At 43.5% G+C, this 17,448-nt stretch overlaps 1 protein-coding gene across 4 annotated transcripts in view; it reads right to left on the bottom strand.

The window, feature by feature from the left end:
* GPBP1L1 (GC-rich promoter binding protein 1 like 1) overlaps positions 1-17,448 on the bottom strand; it is a 46,519-nt gene that overhangs the window by 14,782 nt on the left and 14,289 nt on the right. For all 4 annotated transcript variants that reach the window (XM_075935885.2, XM_075935887.2, XM_075935884.2 and 1 more), the window contains exons 2-7: positions 11,534-12,442; positions 9,805-9,919; positions 8,580-8,709; positions 7,332-7,615; positions 6,718-6,790; positions 3,967-4,160 (exon numbers count right to left, since the gene is read on the bottom strand). In XM_075935885.2, coding sequence (XP_075792000.1) covers positions 3,967-4,160; positions 6,718-6,790; positions 7,332-7,615; positions 8,580-8,709; positions 9,805-9,864 — 741 coding nt within the window. In that variant the 5' untranslated portion in view covers positions 9,865-9,919; positions 11,534-12,442. The remainder of the gene's footprint in view (positions 1-3,966; positions 4,161-6,717; positions 6,791-7,331; positions 7,616-8,579; positions 8,710-9,804; positions 9,920-11,533; positions 12,443-17,448) is intronic.

Consider the following 17,448-nt stretch of genomic DNA (forward strand, 5'->3'; position numbering starts at 1 on the left):
TTAAGCTAAATTTTTAAGGTAGACCAGGCCTAACTCAATTTGACCTTGGGAAATTCATTTATCTGTCTCTTATCCACCTGAGAAATAGGAACTGTGGCACTCCTTGCCAGGCAATGTTGAAGGCCAAAACTATACTGGGATTCAAATCAGAATTCACTAAGTTAATGAAGGATAGGTCCATCAATGTCTATTTGCAAAGACAGTCAAGGATGTCTGGGTGTCCCTGGTCTCTGACCACCAGAAACTGGGAATGGATCACTTGACAACTGCCTGGTCTGTTAATTTTCCTCTTAAAAGAACCTGGCACTTGCCACTGCAGGAAGACAGAAGACTGAACTAGATGGATCACTGGTACATCGTTAGGGCCCATTATGGCTGTTCTTACCTTGCAATCAAATCCTTTCAGTGCTTGAAGAATGTTTTCCCACCATGTAGCACTGCCAAATGATTTTTCATTCAGTTGTGCCAGTGGTAGCTTTTCTAGTTATACAGTTCTACAGAGTCCTATGACTATCATGTACCCACTCACACTGCTGCACAAAAATCAATTACCGAACAGGTTATAACCACTGTTCTTTGAGATGTGTTGCAGACAACCACTCCATTCTTGGGGTCAGTGTGCTCAGCACACTGTGCGAAACTTTTCCCCATCTCAGTACCTATGGGGTGACAAACTCCCCCTGTGCCTCTGTGCAGGTATAAAGGGCAGAGCAGTCCCCAGGGCCCTCAGTTCCTTCTTGTCAGAGCTCCAATGCTGAGGGGCAGAAGGTGGTGGGTTACAGAAAGGAGCCCTGCACGGGAAATAAAATATGTACGTGCATATGATCCACAAAAATGATCTGTGGCTATAAAGCAGATATGCCCAGATTTGCATGGCTTTAGATATAAAATCTGGTTTGGCATCCACCCACAAACTGCAGAAATGGTCTGCAGATATCCAGAGACTTGTAGGGGCACTAGTAATTGGGGAAAACAAAGTGACTATCCACTTCAGAGTGAAAGACTGGTGAAAGATGGGAAAATTTTCATTTAGAGAGATCAATAACTTTTATACAAGGCCTGCTATTAATTGGCAGAATCTCTGAAGTCTTTTGATGAGAACTGCTCCCTAGCCCAGTCATGAAGCACCTATGCAGTTGAATGAAGGACTGTAGGCTCTGGCAGAGTGGGCAACTGTGACCCTAACATAGTGGTTTTCTGACTTTTTAGGGTGCTTTCCAAATAATGTAGTCTACTGCATGCTCCCATCTGAGATAGGCAGAAGTGACACATGGGCAGCACATGGGGGGATGGGGGTGCACATACAGGGTCACTGAACTTCTTGAGTCAGAGATCCTCTTTTACATACATTTATATAATGCATAATTTCTGGGCTCTAATTCCTCAGCCTAGGATCTGGATGCATTACCACCATAGAATAGTAAAGGAATAAGGAAGGGGATGTACTAGTAGTCAATTATCCCATATTTTCAGCCACAGAAGACAATTTAGGCACAAAACTGCCCTTGGAATCCAGTCCACAACCACCCTGCCAGGACCCTCAGGCAGGGAGCAGTCCCAGGGCTCAAAGGGAGAGGGGGAAGGCTTTGCATGCTGCCCCTCAGTCCAATCTCAGTTCCCATTGTCTGGTTCTGGCCAATGGGAGCTGAGAAATTATGCTGGGGGAGCCAACAGAAATCAGCCAATGGCAGGTAAGAGATTGTGCTGGAGGCAAAGTTAGTGCCCCCACCACCACCACCACAGAGAGGCATATGGAGTTGCTGGGCTACTGACTGGGAGCCACCTAAGTAAACGGCTCCTGGCCAAATCCTGTCTCTGGCACCCCAACCCTCAACCCATACACCTTCCCAGATACTGCAGCTTAATCCCTTGCCGCAGGTCACAATCCCCTCCCTCTTTCACCCAAACTTCCTCTCAGACCCCATATCTTCTCCTGCCCCCAGCTGCTTACCCTGATCTCCCTTCTGCACCCAACCTCCACCATAGACTCTACATTCCCTCCACAGAAAAAAGTGCAGCCACTGATCACTTAAAATCTTGGAGTGACTCCCCATCAAAAATTATTGCCCACCCCGATATCAGGCTCTCTTTCATGAGGATCAAAACACTAACAAAACCCACAGGCTGGGTTTTTCAAGTGTCAAAGGGACTTAAGTGTTCAAACCTATTGACATTCTTTGGGATTTGAGCCCCTAACTCCATTAGGCCCCTTTGAAAATCCAACTATAAAATCTATTTTCTAGGCAAAGTAAAAACAAACGCAGCATCTAGATAAACATTCAGACAGCGAGCCCGTTTCAACTGTGCAACAGTTTCATAGGAAAAAGACATCACTTAGATCACACTGGGGAAGGAGGGCGGGGAAATTAGACAATTAGCTTTTCATCTTCAATATCGACGGTCTATGCAATAATGCACTACTACATGATGCAGTCATATTTATATGTGCTTACTCCGTTACAGGGAAAAAATATTTCTACTGCATGGTTTACAAACAATAAACAGCACTGTAACTTGCAAACCCCACAATATATATTGCGTGCACACAGTGCTAACAGTTACAGGTTTCTGCTTTAAATAAAAGATGACTGTGCAGCAAAGCAGCAACACAATCTAGTTGTTAAAAAAGCTCTGAAGCAAAAGACTAAATAGCTAGAACCTGTTCAATAGACCAAGACATTTCAGCTACATATAAGGCACCTGACCATATCCATACGTCACAACCTGCAAAACTGAAAAGTAGCAACAGGATGCTCTCTGCACATCAGAAACTGCATCTTGTTTGAACTGTCTTGACAGTTCAACATGTGGGCTGCCTGGCTAATAATTTCTGATTCTACAGGTAAAGAATTCTTGACAAATGGCATTTTATGAAGAGTTGCGATTTTTACCTAGTCCACATGTCAGGTGAGCACTCATGTGCTACTCTGAAACAAGCCCTTAGACTAGAATTTTGTAAAAATTAAAAGTGACCGTCATTCTAACCATGTAGGCTCTCTGCTGCCTGTGGGAGAAAAGGGATCAGCTGAATTTTATATTGCAGCTGGTCTCTGAAGATACAAAAATAAAATGGGACTTTTCTCAACCAAGACCGATAATCTTAAAGGATTTTTATTCCAAGTGTTTATGAAGCATTTGAATGAATGATGCTCTCTCCGCCCCTCCCCATCAAAACAAATCTCTAAAAATTATGAATAAAAATAATTTCTATTATTAGGTTTAACATCTTTGATACTACTTGGAATGTCAGAATCCTACAAGTTCCTACAAGTTCCCCATGCACTTCTACACCAGCGTTCAGAAAAAAACAGAGCTAGACAAGACCTTAACCTAACATGAAAAAAAATTCAAGCAAAAAAATGAAAACTTGGGGGAAAAACCCACTTAATCTCTTTGTGTGTAGCATAAAGAAGCTAAATGGCAAAATCTTGTATTTCTTTTATAGAGCACCTCTAAGGCTTCACTAATACGCTAAAGGATCATCTTACAACATGGCAGTCTGGTCTCCAAAAAGACTGGTCCAAATATTTTGATTATGTTAATGAATCGTGTTACAACTTTACACAGATTTACAAGACTGCATTATGAACAATTTAATCACTCTGCTTCGTTACTAGTACCTCTCGCCATCTGTGCGTTTTTCATAATTTAGATAAGACAAGGACCCTATTATGTCCTTGTGCCCACGCCATTTCCAAGTCACTAGAATGGTTACAACATAGGTTAGTCTCTCAAAGATAACAACAAGGTGTGTTTTAGTATTGTAATAATACTATAACAACATAATCCAGACCCCATAGTTTTAGTGGCAGACAGGTCAACTAAAAATTATGATTCAAGTTCAGTTGTTTTATTTTTTCATTTTCACTACACTTTAATCTTTCTGTAGATTGTGTGACCATTTCTACATACAGAAGAGAATGCCCCCTCACTACAGTTTAGTAACTCAACTGGAAGCCCTTGTACCTTAGAAGGAGGTGCTGCAGGTTTAGGAACCAGATTTTTGTAGACACTTGGGACAATTGTGGTGGTCTTGTTGCCGTTTGCAAGGTGAGGAACTGGTGATGTAAATGCAGCTGAGAAAGCAGCAGCAGGATCCTCTTTTGAAACCTTTTTGATGACCAGCATCTTGGTAGGTTGCTTGGCACTAGGAGGGTTTTCTACAAAAACAGAGTGAAACAAGATCTCAAAAATCATTAGTAGAATCTCAGTAATTCCACAAAACTTGACTTTGCCTCAGCTCCAATTCCTCCTCAGAGTTTAAGATGCTGAAATAGTCAACTACTGCTGCTATTAACAGCTCCTGCTTAAGTTGAAGTTCAAATGACAAGGATATCAGACAAAGATGATAAAGTTCAATATCCGATAGGCTCCTCTTGATTTTGAAAAAAACTGCCTATGATGGCATTGGCCTGCAATATTAATAGTCTTTCTGACTTGGCTGAAAAAGGTTACTAGAATGGGTAATTGTATTTAAGTTCAGAGTAACTACTGAGTAATTGTAGATTAATTCAGTAACAAAAATATTTAGTGAAATTCATGCTTTAATATACAATGTTTTGCAACCTGCAACAACCTATTAGAGATTCTGTGCATCTGTCTGTGGGTGTGTTTGTTCAAGAACACCTCCTAATCCAAATTTGGTATGTGATTTCCTCTTCTCCTAACTTAGAGCAAGGTCAGGATCTGGTTGTGCTAGGAAAACCAGAAGTGTCAGAAAAGGGACTGTATGCCATAACATGGAAAGGGAGGGGCTATTCAGAGGGACGCAATGCTGAGAGCAGCCACTGGGGGGGCAGCAAGCCTGCAGAGGAGAGCTATCCTGCAGAGGGTCCACGAGGGGCAGCCGTACCACCAAGCAAGTGGTCAGCAGGGCTGGGGCTCTGCCATCTTGCATAGCAGTAAGTAGCCCCCCGCCCTTCCTGCCCCAAATCTGCCCCTCCCCCTGGCAGCAGTGCCAGAAGCAGGGGGATGAGGGGAAGAGAAGAGGCCCCTGACGGTTGGGGGAAGATCTGCAGGAGAAGAGGACCCTGGCAGTTGGGGGTCAGGTTTTGGGGTGAAAAGAAGCCCTACCAGATGGGACCCTGCCGCTGAGCCCCTTCTTCCTCCCCAACCCTCATTCTTGCACCCCTCCATCCCTAGCCATCTGCACTGCATCACCACATCCCAAGGCCCTGCTGTGAACTCCTGAACCCCCTCCTCCCCACCAGTCCTCTGTCCTGAAGGATCTGGAAAATGCCAGGTAAGTCTTCTAGTTGGGGTTGCCAGATGATTGAAACAAAAATACCAAAAACCCCCCCCCCCAACCAAAAAAAAATGGGGGGGGGGGGAGAGAAGAGACCAAAGTTGTTGATGGAAAAAAACAAACAAAGAACAAAACAAAAAAAAGACTCCAAGACCATTTTGTGCCAGCAGCCTTGCAGAACCAGGTAAGCATAGGGGCTGGGATCAGGAGGGCTGGGCGGCTCAAGAAGGAGTGGGGAGGCAAGTTGCTTCTCAGTTTAAATCTCTGTGGTAATCACAGGGATAGGATCACTGCTAGGGTTACCAGGTAGTCAAAAAAAATCCAGACATGCTTCATGGGGGGAGAGGGAGGAAGGACCGGCCGGGAGGGGAGCAGCATTGGCCAGGAAGGGTGGGGGTTGGGAAACAGAGCTAACGGGGGGGAGGGGAGGGGAACGGGCAATGGGGCTGGCTGGGGGAGATGGGGGGGGGCGACGGGAAGCAGGGCTGGTCGGGGTGTCTGTGTGGAGGGGGGGAGGAGGGGAGTTGGCGCAGCGGGGGCAGAGCTGGCCGGGGAAGATCCGGAGCAGGAACCGGCCAGTGGGACACAGAGCTGGTGGAGGGGACAGGGGAGCGAATCAGCTGGCGTGGAGCAGGACTGACCCAGGCTGCGCAGATCTCAGGGCACTCCCATCCCGCCTGAATCAGTCTGGCTGCAGCTCCACCACACGCTTGACCAGCGCACAGGAGCATGGACCGGGCTGCCCCTCCTCCTCCTCCTCACACACACAACCAGGGCTCCCACAGCCAATCACATCCCGCCTCCTAGTCACTCCCACCGCCAGGCTTTCGTCTGGCGCCTAGCTGGAAAACCAGGAAACACTGGACATTGCACATGTCCGGTATTTTCTGGATTTTTTTTTACTGGACAGAGGGCCCAAAAACCAGACTGTCCGGTAGAAAACTGGACACCTGGCAACCCTACTTCTACTTAATGTAGTTTGGTGGAGCGAACAGTTCTCAGGATCAATAAACTTTCTTGAAAACTGTAATAAACCACCGAAGTGTTTAAACAGCCTTTTACTGATGCTAATCTTATATTATATTTAGATGGGCCATTTAAGATGTGAACCAACCACTCAAGGGATTAAAATTAGATCTAGTACAACAAATAACTGAATGTTTTTAGGATACAATTAATAAGTATCTTGTTTACAATTCAATCCCACCCAAAATTCAACTCTTCAGTTATAATCATGGGCTCTAACTAGTGTCTTTTCAAGCCTACTGTACATTTTAAATTTGGCATTTAGCTATGAAGTGTCAAACATTTTCATGATCATTTCATGCCAACACTCCACACCCACAAGCTTAGACAGGCTGCTATTTCCGTGGGAGAAGATCACAACAAATTTACAGATGAGTGAAATTCCTATCATATGTCATTAGTATAAAATGGAAGAGGAGCAAAACAGATTGAGGTTCTCTACATACCCCACACTCCAGAAGGTGTCCCTAAAGGTTTGCTCTGGTTATTCTGTTTTCCAGCTTCTGGATTCAAAGATGGCTGTAAAAACATAATCCGGTTGGACACATCAGAAGAGTTCACATACTGCTATTTATCAGAAGTAGTATTACCATGGTACCTACAAGCCACAAGCATAGCACAAAAGTGTCCTGGTCTAAGTACTCTTCCCCTCTTTTCACAATCAATGGGAAATTCAAAATCATATAATCTATTACAGCACAAGCCTCCAGCTGTGTACTCTGGGAAAAGCTATCCTGCATTTGACTGATTGAACAAATTTGTGCATCAACACTAACAGCAGATTTAAAATAACCTGGAAAAAACGTAATGGTGTCAAAAAACTCCCCAAAAACCACCCTCCCCCTTTCCCAAAACATGAGGCCCTCGGGAATGTAGGAAAAAGTTAACATTTTGCAAGCACTGTTTGCAGAACTATTCCATTAAAACTAAACTGACCCTCCAGAAGTATGGGATGAAATTCAACTCTATTATTCTTTCTACTAACCAATGCTAATACAATGAAACCTAAAAAGCCATTTCTCATAGCTGCTGGGAGTAGTGCAAAAAGACACACACTTACAAAGTCTTCTTCCTCAAACTGCAGTTTCTCTTTATCTTCTCTCCTCTCTTCCCTGACCTCAACAGGCAGCTTTTCTTGAAAGGCAGAGTTCTTCCGAGTGTGAAAACTGCCATTCCAGTGGCGATGGACTCCAGTTCCTCCACCACCACGCTGGTTCATACCATCATGGCCCCGTGAGGGACCATGCCAGCCAGGCTGATTGCCAGAAAGCCCAACATGAGCTCCTTTAGAAACACCAGAATCTACAGAATCATGGCGGAGCAGGGAGGGCTGATGCCAGCAGTCTAAACAGAAGGAGCAAAGCACGTAAATAAAATCCAAGTCAGGAATGACCTGATATTTCTAGTGTTGGTCAATGCTTTCTAAATAGCTAGTAGGCTGACCTTCCCACAGTTCAGAAAGACTTAGTCTGAGTAAAAAAGTCAAACTACAGAAGAATTTAACTTCTATCGAAACCCAAAGGAACACAGAGAGATGGCATAAAAGAGAAAGGTGTTAGGATAAGCGGCTTTGTGTGTTACAAGGGATGCGGTTTTGCAGTTACTTTATATTCCAAAACAAGTAGTCCCATGGTACTGTAGAGTCTAATAAATATATAGGATTATGAGCTTTTGTGGGCAAAACACACTTCATTAGAAGAGTTGAGTGAAAATAACAGAATCCAAGCTATTTATAACAAAAGCAGTTACCAGTCAATTGTAGGACCCGTGTTAATGAAGCTAATTAAGTAGGCAGACTGCGTGAAAAAGGATAAATGGACACAAATCAGTCTGTCGGGGAACATTTTCACCTACCTGAACACTCAGAAATGGATTTAAAAATAGCCATTCTTTTACAAAATATAACAGTCAACCTGGGCTTGAATAAATGTATTAACTGGTTAATGCCTACAAAGCCAATTTCCCATGGCCTTTGACATTCACTTTTTTGCATCAAAAGATATCTATCAATGGGACACATACAGCCTACTTAGCTAGCCTCATTAGCATAGGCCCTACAATTGACAAGTAACTGCTTTTGTTATATACACCTTGGATTCTCTATTTCCACTCCAACTCATCTGATGAAGTGAGTTTTACCCACAAAAGCTCATGAACCTATATATGTAGGTCTCTAAGGAGCCACAGGACTACTCACTTTTAAAGTCACAGACTAACACAGCTACCCCTCAGACTATATTCCAGAGGAATATATTGTGTAATTCTGCATTAAATCTTTGGATATAGAACGAGTTCTAATCCGACTCACCTCCCGTAGTTCTGAGGGGGCCGTTGTTGAAAAATCCATCAGAAGAGTTGTGTCTTCTACGGCTCACACCAAACCGGCCTTCACCCCGTGGAAGATGCTCTCCATGTTTCTCAAAGGTGGCTGCTGGGGACTACAGAAGCAAACAGAATTACTTGAGTCGCCTTAAGAGCCAGCTTGACCAGCAATGCTATTCTGATGTCTTGTATGAAAATAAGATTACATTCTCTGCTTTAGTTTTCAATAATTACAGCAACAGGCTGTGTGTTGCTTAGCTGATAAATACAAAAATATTTAACTGAACTCCACAAAAAACAGCATGACTAGATCTATCTTAGAAAAGCTAGTATATAGGCATTCTTTGTAACAGAATCTTTACAATCCTAGGCACCACTTTCTGAAGCGTTCATAAGGAATCTTACCAATTTCCCTACCTGGAAAAGGTTCTAGAGTCATAACAAGGTATTGCACTTCTTGAAGTTTTTTTTAATCTCTTCTAGTTTAAACAAGTAGCTGAAAGCAGTTAGTTTCCTTATCAAAATGTTTTCCATACAATTTGGTTTGCTATCACAAGGTGCTCAAAGTCTACCATGCGTATGCAATGCACATATCTGCTTGAGGTTCCACACAGACTTTACACCTTTGAGTCAAATAGATCTACCCCTCAATACCCTGTTGTCAGAGGGTGAGAAGTCTCAATCCAATAATCCTGCCTCTGCCCCCAATTCTGGGATTTCACATACAAGCAACCCTAAAAGAGTTAGAAAATTCTGAGATTGGAACCAACAGATTGTTATTTGTGCACTGCTCAGAAGTGCAACATTATTGTGAAAAGAAAAGGAATTATTCTTAATTTGTACACAAATATGAAGGGGCTAGCAGGCCTGTTTTCAGCCCTACCAACTTTTGTAGGATCTCTTAAATTATCCCTCTATTATGAGATCTCTATGTCGACTGGAGTGAACATGACTTATTTGCTCACGTCTGCACACTCAGAAAAACAACCCTTCTCTCTGGAAGAGAGAGGGGTAAATTTGCCAAAGAAAAGTCAGCAGAAGATCAGTTTTTGGCTCAGTGTCTTAAAAAGCTGCATACAGGTATTCAAGAACAAAGACCATTCCAAACAAGATTACAGGCATTTAAACTGGGCAAAATCCAGGGCCAAAACTTGCTTTAGCCATTAAATAAATAAAAGCTTCTGACTGGATAATCTAAATGGATGGGTTACCTTGGCTGACTGTGGTGTTGAGAAGTTAAGCCAGGCAGGAACAAAGTCATGCTGCGCCATTTAGGTCCAGTGTCTCCCTTCAATAAAGTGAGGCATCAAACCTCATGGCCAGGATCTACAAGTGAAAGAAAGAACAACCACATATCCAATCTGCCAGCCCTTGCTGTGGCATTAAGTGAATAATTGCACTGTAACATTTAGGGCCTTGTCTAGGGAACAGAAAAAATAAGAGTGTTTTGCTAGGCTTAAATACAATTCTTACTAGAAAGCTGCCAACATGGTTTCCCTGGCCAGGATAGATAAGGCTTTCATAAGTCCCAAATACTTCCTGCTTACAATATCAACCTTAGCAATGAATCTACGAAATTCATAATGGGAATCGTCTGGGTGTAGAAAGGAACCAACAAATATGCAGTTGACATAACAGACATGTAAAACAACATAACAGTGCATAACAGACATGTAAAACAACATGACACAAACGTGTGGGCTCTCCGGGAAATGTTCACCGCCCTACAGAATGGCCCTGCATATTTTTCCTTCAGAAAGAGTAAATATAGTAAAGATGTAATGTTGCTACCAACTTTAACATCAAATTAGTTTTATGGGGCAAATCTTCAGTCTTAAAATTGTTTTAAGGCCCCAAAATTCTATGCACAGTCCATAATTTGCTAATGTGCCGAATTTCTGACAGTTAATAGAAAAAGATATGACAAGCTGGTAAGAAAGGAGACTGAGCATCTGTAACTGTATTGTCATGAGTACTAATACACGTATGACAGACACTAAGGGCAATATGTAGGTGACAAACTCAAATTTTGAGCAAAGGAAAAGTTAACTTTCTAAAATGCGTGGTAGGCCTTCTATCTTAAAGTACTCAAGTGTCAAGGAATGAGTACGGCAGAAAGAGATCTAGGGGTTATAGTGGACCACAAAGCTGAATATGAGTCAGCAGTGTGATGCGGTTGCAAAAAAAGCAAACATGATTCTGGGATGCATTAACAGGTGTGTTGTGATCAAAACACAAGAAGTTATTCTTCCGCTCTACTCTGGTTAGGCTTCAGTTGGAGTAGTGTGTCCAGTCCTGGGCACTGCATTTCAAGAAAGATGGAGAAATTGGAGAGGGTCCAGAGAAGAGCAACGAGAATGATTAAAGATCTAGAGAACATGACCTATGAAGGAAGGCTGAAAGAATTGGGTTTGTTTAGTTTAGAAAAGAGAAGACTGAAGGGGGACATGATAGCCGTTTTCAGGTATCTAAAAGGGTGTCATAAGAAGAAGGGAGAAAACTTGTTCATCTTGGCCTCTGAGGATAGAGCAAGAAGCAATGGGCTTAAACTGCAGCAAGGGAGGTTTAGGTTGGACATTAGGAAAAAGTTCCTAACTGTCAGGGTAGTTAAACACTGGAATAAATTGACCAGGGAGGTTGTGGAATCCCCATCTCTGGAGATATTTAAGAGCAGGTTAGATAAATGTCTATCAGGGATGGTCTAGACAGTATTAGGTCCTGCCTCTCGAGGTCCCTTCCAGTCCTAGTATTCTATGATTCTACTCTAGAAGCTATTATCCAGTTACTTAGAATTAGTAGATTAAGTAGTATCTAATTTTGTTGGGGGGGGGGGGGTCGTCCGTCTTGGTTCCCTCACTTTCCTCCCTGTTTGCACCCTGGGTTGTACATGAGTCAAGATATGTTATATATATATAAAGAAATAAAGTTATGATTAATTACCCAGAGTTCGGCCGTCGCAGTCCAATTCTCTCCTTTATTTCAGTGTTTTATTCTGATCTTCAGGTTCTTTCCTTCTCCAGAATGCAGTTATGCCAGCCTTGAGGCAATGGTGCGTCTCAGAGCAGAGCACGAGAAGCCGCACTTCGTGCTGACTGCACCGTTCAACCCCCTCAGCTACTCATCTTCATCTCTCTGTTCTCATACTACAAAAAAATACCTAAAAAGGTAATTTACATTTAAAAAAGCCACAACCACGTTCACCTCATTAAATTTCCTCTTATTGTGGTGCTGTGGAACTTGGATTTAACATAACAGAAGTGGTTGTTGGAGCTGCAGGACAACATTCAGAGCAATACCAAAGTTAACAATGAACAGATACATTCAAATCTGTGGGATTATTCATTGTCTGTAACACATCAGTTTGAAAGCTTAGGAGATGGGGGAGGAAAGGTTAAGTTATATAAAAATGCTTCTCCCAAATTCTAATATTAAATGGGAGACATCTGCCCAAGCATATATGGTCTTAAAATATAAGCTTCATTTTCATTATATGTACAGTTGCTAAAAAAAATCCACGGTGCTAAAGTTCTTAAAAATGAATGTCTTGATACTTTTCACTTCATGTAACTTAGGTTCCCCTCCAAGGAACTAAATAAATGCTATTTGACACGAAGCTCAATGGCAGACAACTGCATCAGTGTCTTTGTTGTTCACCGTTTATGTGCTGAAGAAGTGAAATTGAAAGAGCAAAATCGAAAAGTATTCTCTTCTCTTTAAAGGTCTTCTAGACTGGGGTGCTGTTTTTGAAAGGAGCCAAATTATTTAATGAGAGTTTCTTGTTTAACTGCAGAGTTCACTTCTGGGTTAGTCCTCCTCTTCCATCAAAAAAGTGGTAAAATGCAGAAATCACTACAAAGGAAAAATATATACCCATCAATAAAAGTAATAAAAACATGCAATAACATATGTCCAAAATGTAGAACACAAGGCAGAAGGACAGTAAGTTTATTGCCAGTGCCTATAAAAATAAAAAAGCAGCAAGTGGATTTCCATCTAGTCATCCCACCACACTTACAGGTAACAGAAACGAGTCCAGTAGCATCTTAGAGACCAACATCTGATGAAGTGGGTTTTACACACACAAGAGTAATGCCCTAATAAATCTGTTAGTCATTAAGGTGCCACAGGACTCCTCATTGTTTTTCAGATGCAGACTAACATGGCTACCCTTCTGAGACAGGTAACGGAGTTCCTAAACTCTAATAATTAGACATCTTCCTCATACACCAGCACCCCAGCAACCTGTAGTGTTGATCCACTCTATTAGCCATATTTATGGCTATGAATGGGGCATAACTATGGAGGCTGGGGTGTCAAGTAACTGGCTTTAGTGCAGTATGAAAACCCAGTCATCCAGCTGACATTACACATTTGAAATTCAGGCAAGTACTGATTTCCCTTGCCTCCATGTACCAATACTATATCAGGACCGAAAAGGCTAATCACTCCACATGCTGACTCATTCTTTATGCCCCCCGGATATTTCTCAACTGCTCCCGTCCAGCCAAAAGGCTATTCCCTGTTAGTCCACCAGACACCAGAGTCAGGCAGACGTACAGAACTGACCCATCACCAGAATTCTCTTCCGCCAGTATGCCACAGACAGAGCTGCCCGGCCCCAGCCCAAACTCTGCCACAGGTGGCATGGCCCTAGCCTGACACTGCTGCAGCCAGGATGGCATGGCCCAGCTCTGGCCTGAACTTCCCTCCCTCACTCACTCTGCTAGGTCAGGGGCAGCCCAGCCTCCTCAGCCCCACCTTCACATTCCTACAACTGACTTGGGAACACCTGGGGCCGAGCAGCTGGGGTGCTGCCAGGTTGGTCCAGTAGCACCGAGAAGTGGCGCTGCGGGACCAACCCGGCAGCACCCCAGCTGCTCTGTCCCAGGCATCCCCAAGAGCAGCGGAGGGTGCTGCCCGGTTGGTCTCGCAGCACCAAGGGTCGGCGTTACCGGACCAACCTGGCAGTACTCCAGCTGCTCTGCTGCAGGCATCCCGCATTCAGCCATTGCTGAAACTGACCAGCAGTGGCTGAATCAGGGACGCCTGGGGCAGAGCCGGACTATCGGAAGGGGGGTTATGAGGGATCTGGCACCCCCGGGTCCTAAAGGTGCCAGATTATCGGAAGTTTACTGTAATTTATTTTATTTATTTATTTAAATATTTTACCCCGTCTTTCTATTTAAAATATTCAAGGCGGCTTACAAAGAAATCAATATAAATGTATATAAAAATTTAAAATATGAGACGCCAGAGGGACATAACCAGCTAAAAACATAAAGGAGGAACACACACATACAAACTCAAACACTAATAAAAGCACAAATAAAAAGGGTGGCTTTAGCCTAACACCAAAACAACGCTAGCATTGGCGCCACGTGAATATCCCAAGGAAGAGAATTCCACAGCCTAGGAGCAAAAGCTGAGAATGCCCTGTTCCACCTAGATGTTAAACTTATCTCCACAAGTGGGGGAACACAAAGCAAATCCTCCCCAGCTGACCTCAATCCCCGGGCAGGTTCATATGGGAGAAGACAGTCCTTCAGATACCCTGGACCCAACTCATTTAAGGCTTTATAGGTCATAACTAAGACCTTAAATTGTGCCCGGAAACATGCCGGAAGCCAGTGCAGCTGCTGAAGCACTGGCATAATGTGCTCAGTATAACTAGTGTTAGTTAAAACTCGAGCAGCCGCATTCTGGACCAGTTGAAGTTTCCGAAGGCTCTTTAGGAGGCAGCCCCACATGAAGTGCATTACAGTAATCCAGTCGGGATGTAACAAGAGCATGGATCACTGTGGCCAAGTCATGCTTGTTCAGTAAGGGTCGCAGCTGGCGGATCAAATGAAGTTGCCCAGAGGCACTCCTGGCCACCGAAGAAATCTGATTTTCAAATGAGAAATCTGATTTTACCAGAGGGGGCTGGAGCAGCTCCCTAACCATTGTCAACTGGGGGCTGCTCCAGCTCCACAGGACCTGCTCTGGGGGAGGGGACTGGGGGGACAGGCAGGGGCTGCTCTGGACAGGCTGAAGCAGCCTCTGCCTGCAGCACATGCAGACCCGCTATGTACAGGGATTGCTCTGGCCATCCAGAGCAGCCCCCACCCAGCCCTCCCTTAATCCATTAACCAAGTAAATAGGGTTTTGCATCACTAGCATCAATTGCTTTAGAGAAAAAATTTTCTTCCTACTTGGCACTCAGTATTGGAACCAAGCTCACATGGCAGTGACCTGCTGAAATGGCTAAGTTTCTATCCACTTCACTGAAATAGCAATATGAGGTAAATGAGAGGAAAGGTGACCAGTTCTATGCAACTGAGATGTGTGTAAACACCATTCATCACTTCACCCAGAAGAGCAGATTTATGAAGAAGTGAATTGTATAGGAATCATTTCACCTATTGACAGGAACAAGAACTGATCCCAGCTGGACAGGAGCTGTGCAGGGGTTGCTCCAAACAGGCTGGAGTGCAACTTACTGGAGCAGTCTCCCTCCCTCACAGGCAGCACCTGGGAGGCTACTCTGGTCCACTTGGGCTGCCAGTTAACTAGTAACTGGTAAGCATCACTCTGTAAAGGTGATGCTTAGGGGTTAAATGCTGACATCCCTAATAATAATCACACTGAACTAAAAGGGAACTAGAAAAAGAAAAAAACAGAACAGTCCTCTGACTCTTGGTGAGATATATATTGTCCATTTATTTACACTTCAAGTTCTGAGGCAAAGATCTTGTCTGGCTATATGCTTTGAAAGCTGTTAAAGTATACTGAAACCAAGACAGCAGAAGTTAAACAGAACTCTGATTCTTCTGTCAATGCAAGCCACTCGGTCTTTAAAAAAAAAAATCTACACATGCTTAACCAATAGAGCGGATGCTACAGCTGTAAAGCTTAAAATATCTATGGCAGGAAAGTTCTTGCAGAATTTTCACAACCTGCTGACTTGCCATCATCCAAGGCACCAATTAGGGCAATTCAGCATGCACTAAAGAATGAGCAATGGCTAACTTGTATCTAGAGACAGCATCATCTCTGAACTATCTGATTATTAAAGGCATGCCACTCTTTTTATAAGGCTTTGATTTGGGTCTAAACCTGTTGCTATTTGACAAGTTAACTTAAATTACAGGAATACTGAATAAGAAAACTAAGGTTACAGAAAGCTTTACTCATTAATGACAATTCCTTCACATCACATCAACCTTCCTGTACAATGTTGCTGTATCCTTTGTTTTGGATCTGTCAGTTTTTAAAGGCCATGTCCCAAAATCAGTACTTGAAGGTTTGAGAACTACGTACTCTAAAGCGTTTCCATGGCTTAATATTCTGCTACAAAAGAAAGAGACAACTGCCAAATTACATTTGCCCTCCTCATCAATACAATTAACACAGGTACAGGAAATCTCACTTTCTGAAAGGACAGAAAGACCAGATGAAGGAGCTGGAGTCACTTAAAGATGTATTTACATTACAAAATCCAAGTCTTCATAACATACAAAATTAGTTCTAAGCAGTTATTCACATATATCCCTATAATTTCTGCTACTCCCAATACTTAAATCTGCATATTCAGAGCAAATGCGTCTTCCTTAACAGAAGAACCTAATCAAGGACCCTGCATCTTCACCGAGCAAAAAATTTGCAAAAATAAAGGTGAGTTGAAAGAAGGAAATATCACCAAATTACAATTGCTAATACCATGGCAAGTTTATAAAAACTATGTTTGAGAAATATATTTAGGTCTCAGCATCAGACAGCTCATACCACCTCAAATATTGATGAGCCAAAGTAACTGAAGTGAACAGTGTAACACTGTTGCAGCATAAAGCAAATATTTTGGGATGCATTAGCAGGACTGTTTACTAACTTTGGGGAATCCTGAAGTCACTTTGTATGCACAGAATTAATGTCCGGCACAGATTTCTTTGCTTCTCCACAGAAAAATGACTTTCCGATGGCCGAGCAAAGGAAAGCTGCAAGAGCTGTCCTGCACCCCACACCCCAGCCCTATACTTTACACCCAAACCCCTACTCTGTCTGTCAAGCTTCACCCCCATGCATCCAGACCCTTCCTTCTGATGAGCTCCATCCCCTGTACCTGGCCCCCTCCAGCCACACCATCTAGTGACTTGTGGCAGAGGTCCAGATGCAGAGGGGCAAGGCTCAGGGTAGGGATGTAAGCAACTAGTCAACTATCCGATAAGCAAAAGCTTATTGGATAGATGACTAGTCCCTTGACTAATTGCTTGACTAATGAGAGGCAGCGGGGGGGTGGGGAAGGAGAGCAGGAGCTGGCTTCAAGGCTGGTTCCCTCCAGGCACCATTTCCACAGAGGGCAGGGGAGTTAGGGAAGGAGGCAAGAGATGGGAATCAACTGATTCTCGGCTTGTGTCCAGTCCCAAATGCTGCAACTCTGCTTTTTAAGCGTATTAAGAGCCTGCTGGCTCTCAATACATTTAAAAATCAGAAGTGCAGCAGGAAAAGGCTAAAGAGCAGCAGGGGGGACCTGGCACCAGCTGGGAATCCTCAGGCCTGGCTTGTGCCCAGCCCACCCGCCTTTTAAATATATTAAGAGCTGAAAGGTTCTCAAACTTAAAAGGCAGAGCCACAGCGGGATTAGCTCCTGGGGCTCCTCCACTTATTGACTAACCATCTGGTCAATTGAAAATCTATCAGCTAATCAATTAGTTAATTAACCTATATTTAACATCCCTAGCTCAGGGGGTGGGAGGAGGTCTGGATGCAGAGGAGCTTGGAACTAGTAGGAGAGTCTGGATATGCGGGAGGGGGAGGGGAGTGTTCCAGAACCACATGGGGTGGGCACCCTTGCATAAGAGCCTCACCACCAAGGATCC

The sequence above is a fragment of the Pelodiscus sinensis genome, chromosome 9, assembly GCF_052426305.1.
Source record: "Pelodiscus sinensis isolate ZL-2025 chromosome 9, ASM5242630v1, whole genome shotgun sequence".
Classification (NCBI taxonomy): domain Eukaryota; kingdom Metazoa; phylum Chordata; order Testudines; family Trionychidae; genus Pelodiscus; species Pelodiscus sinensis.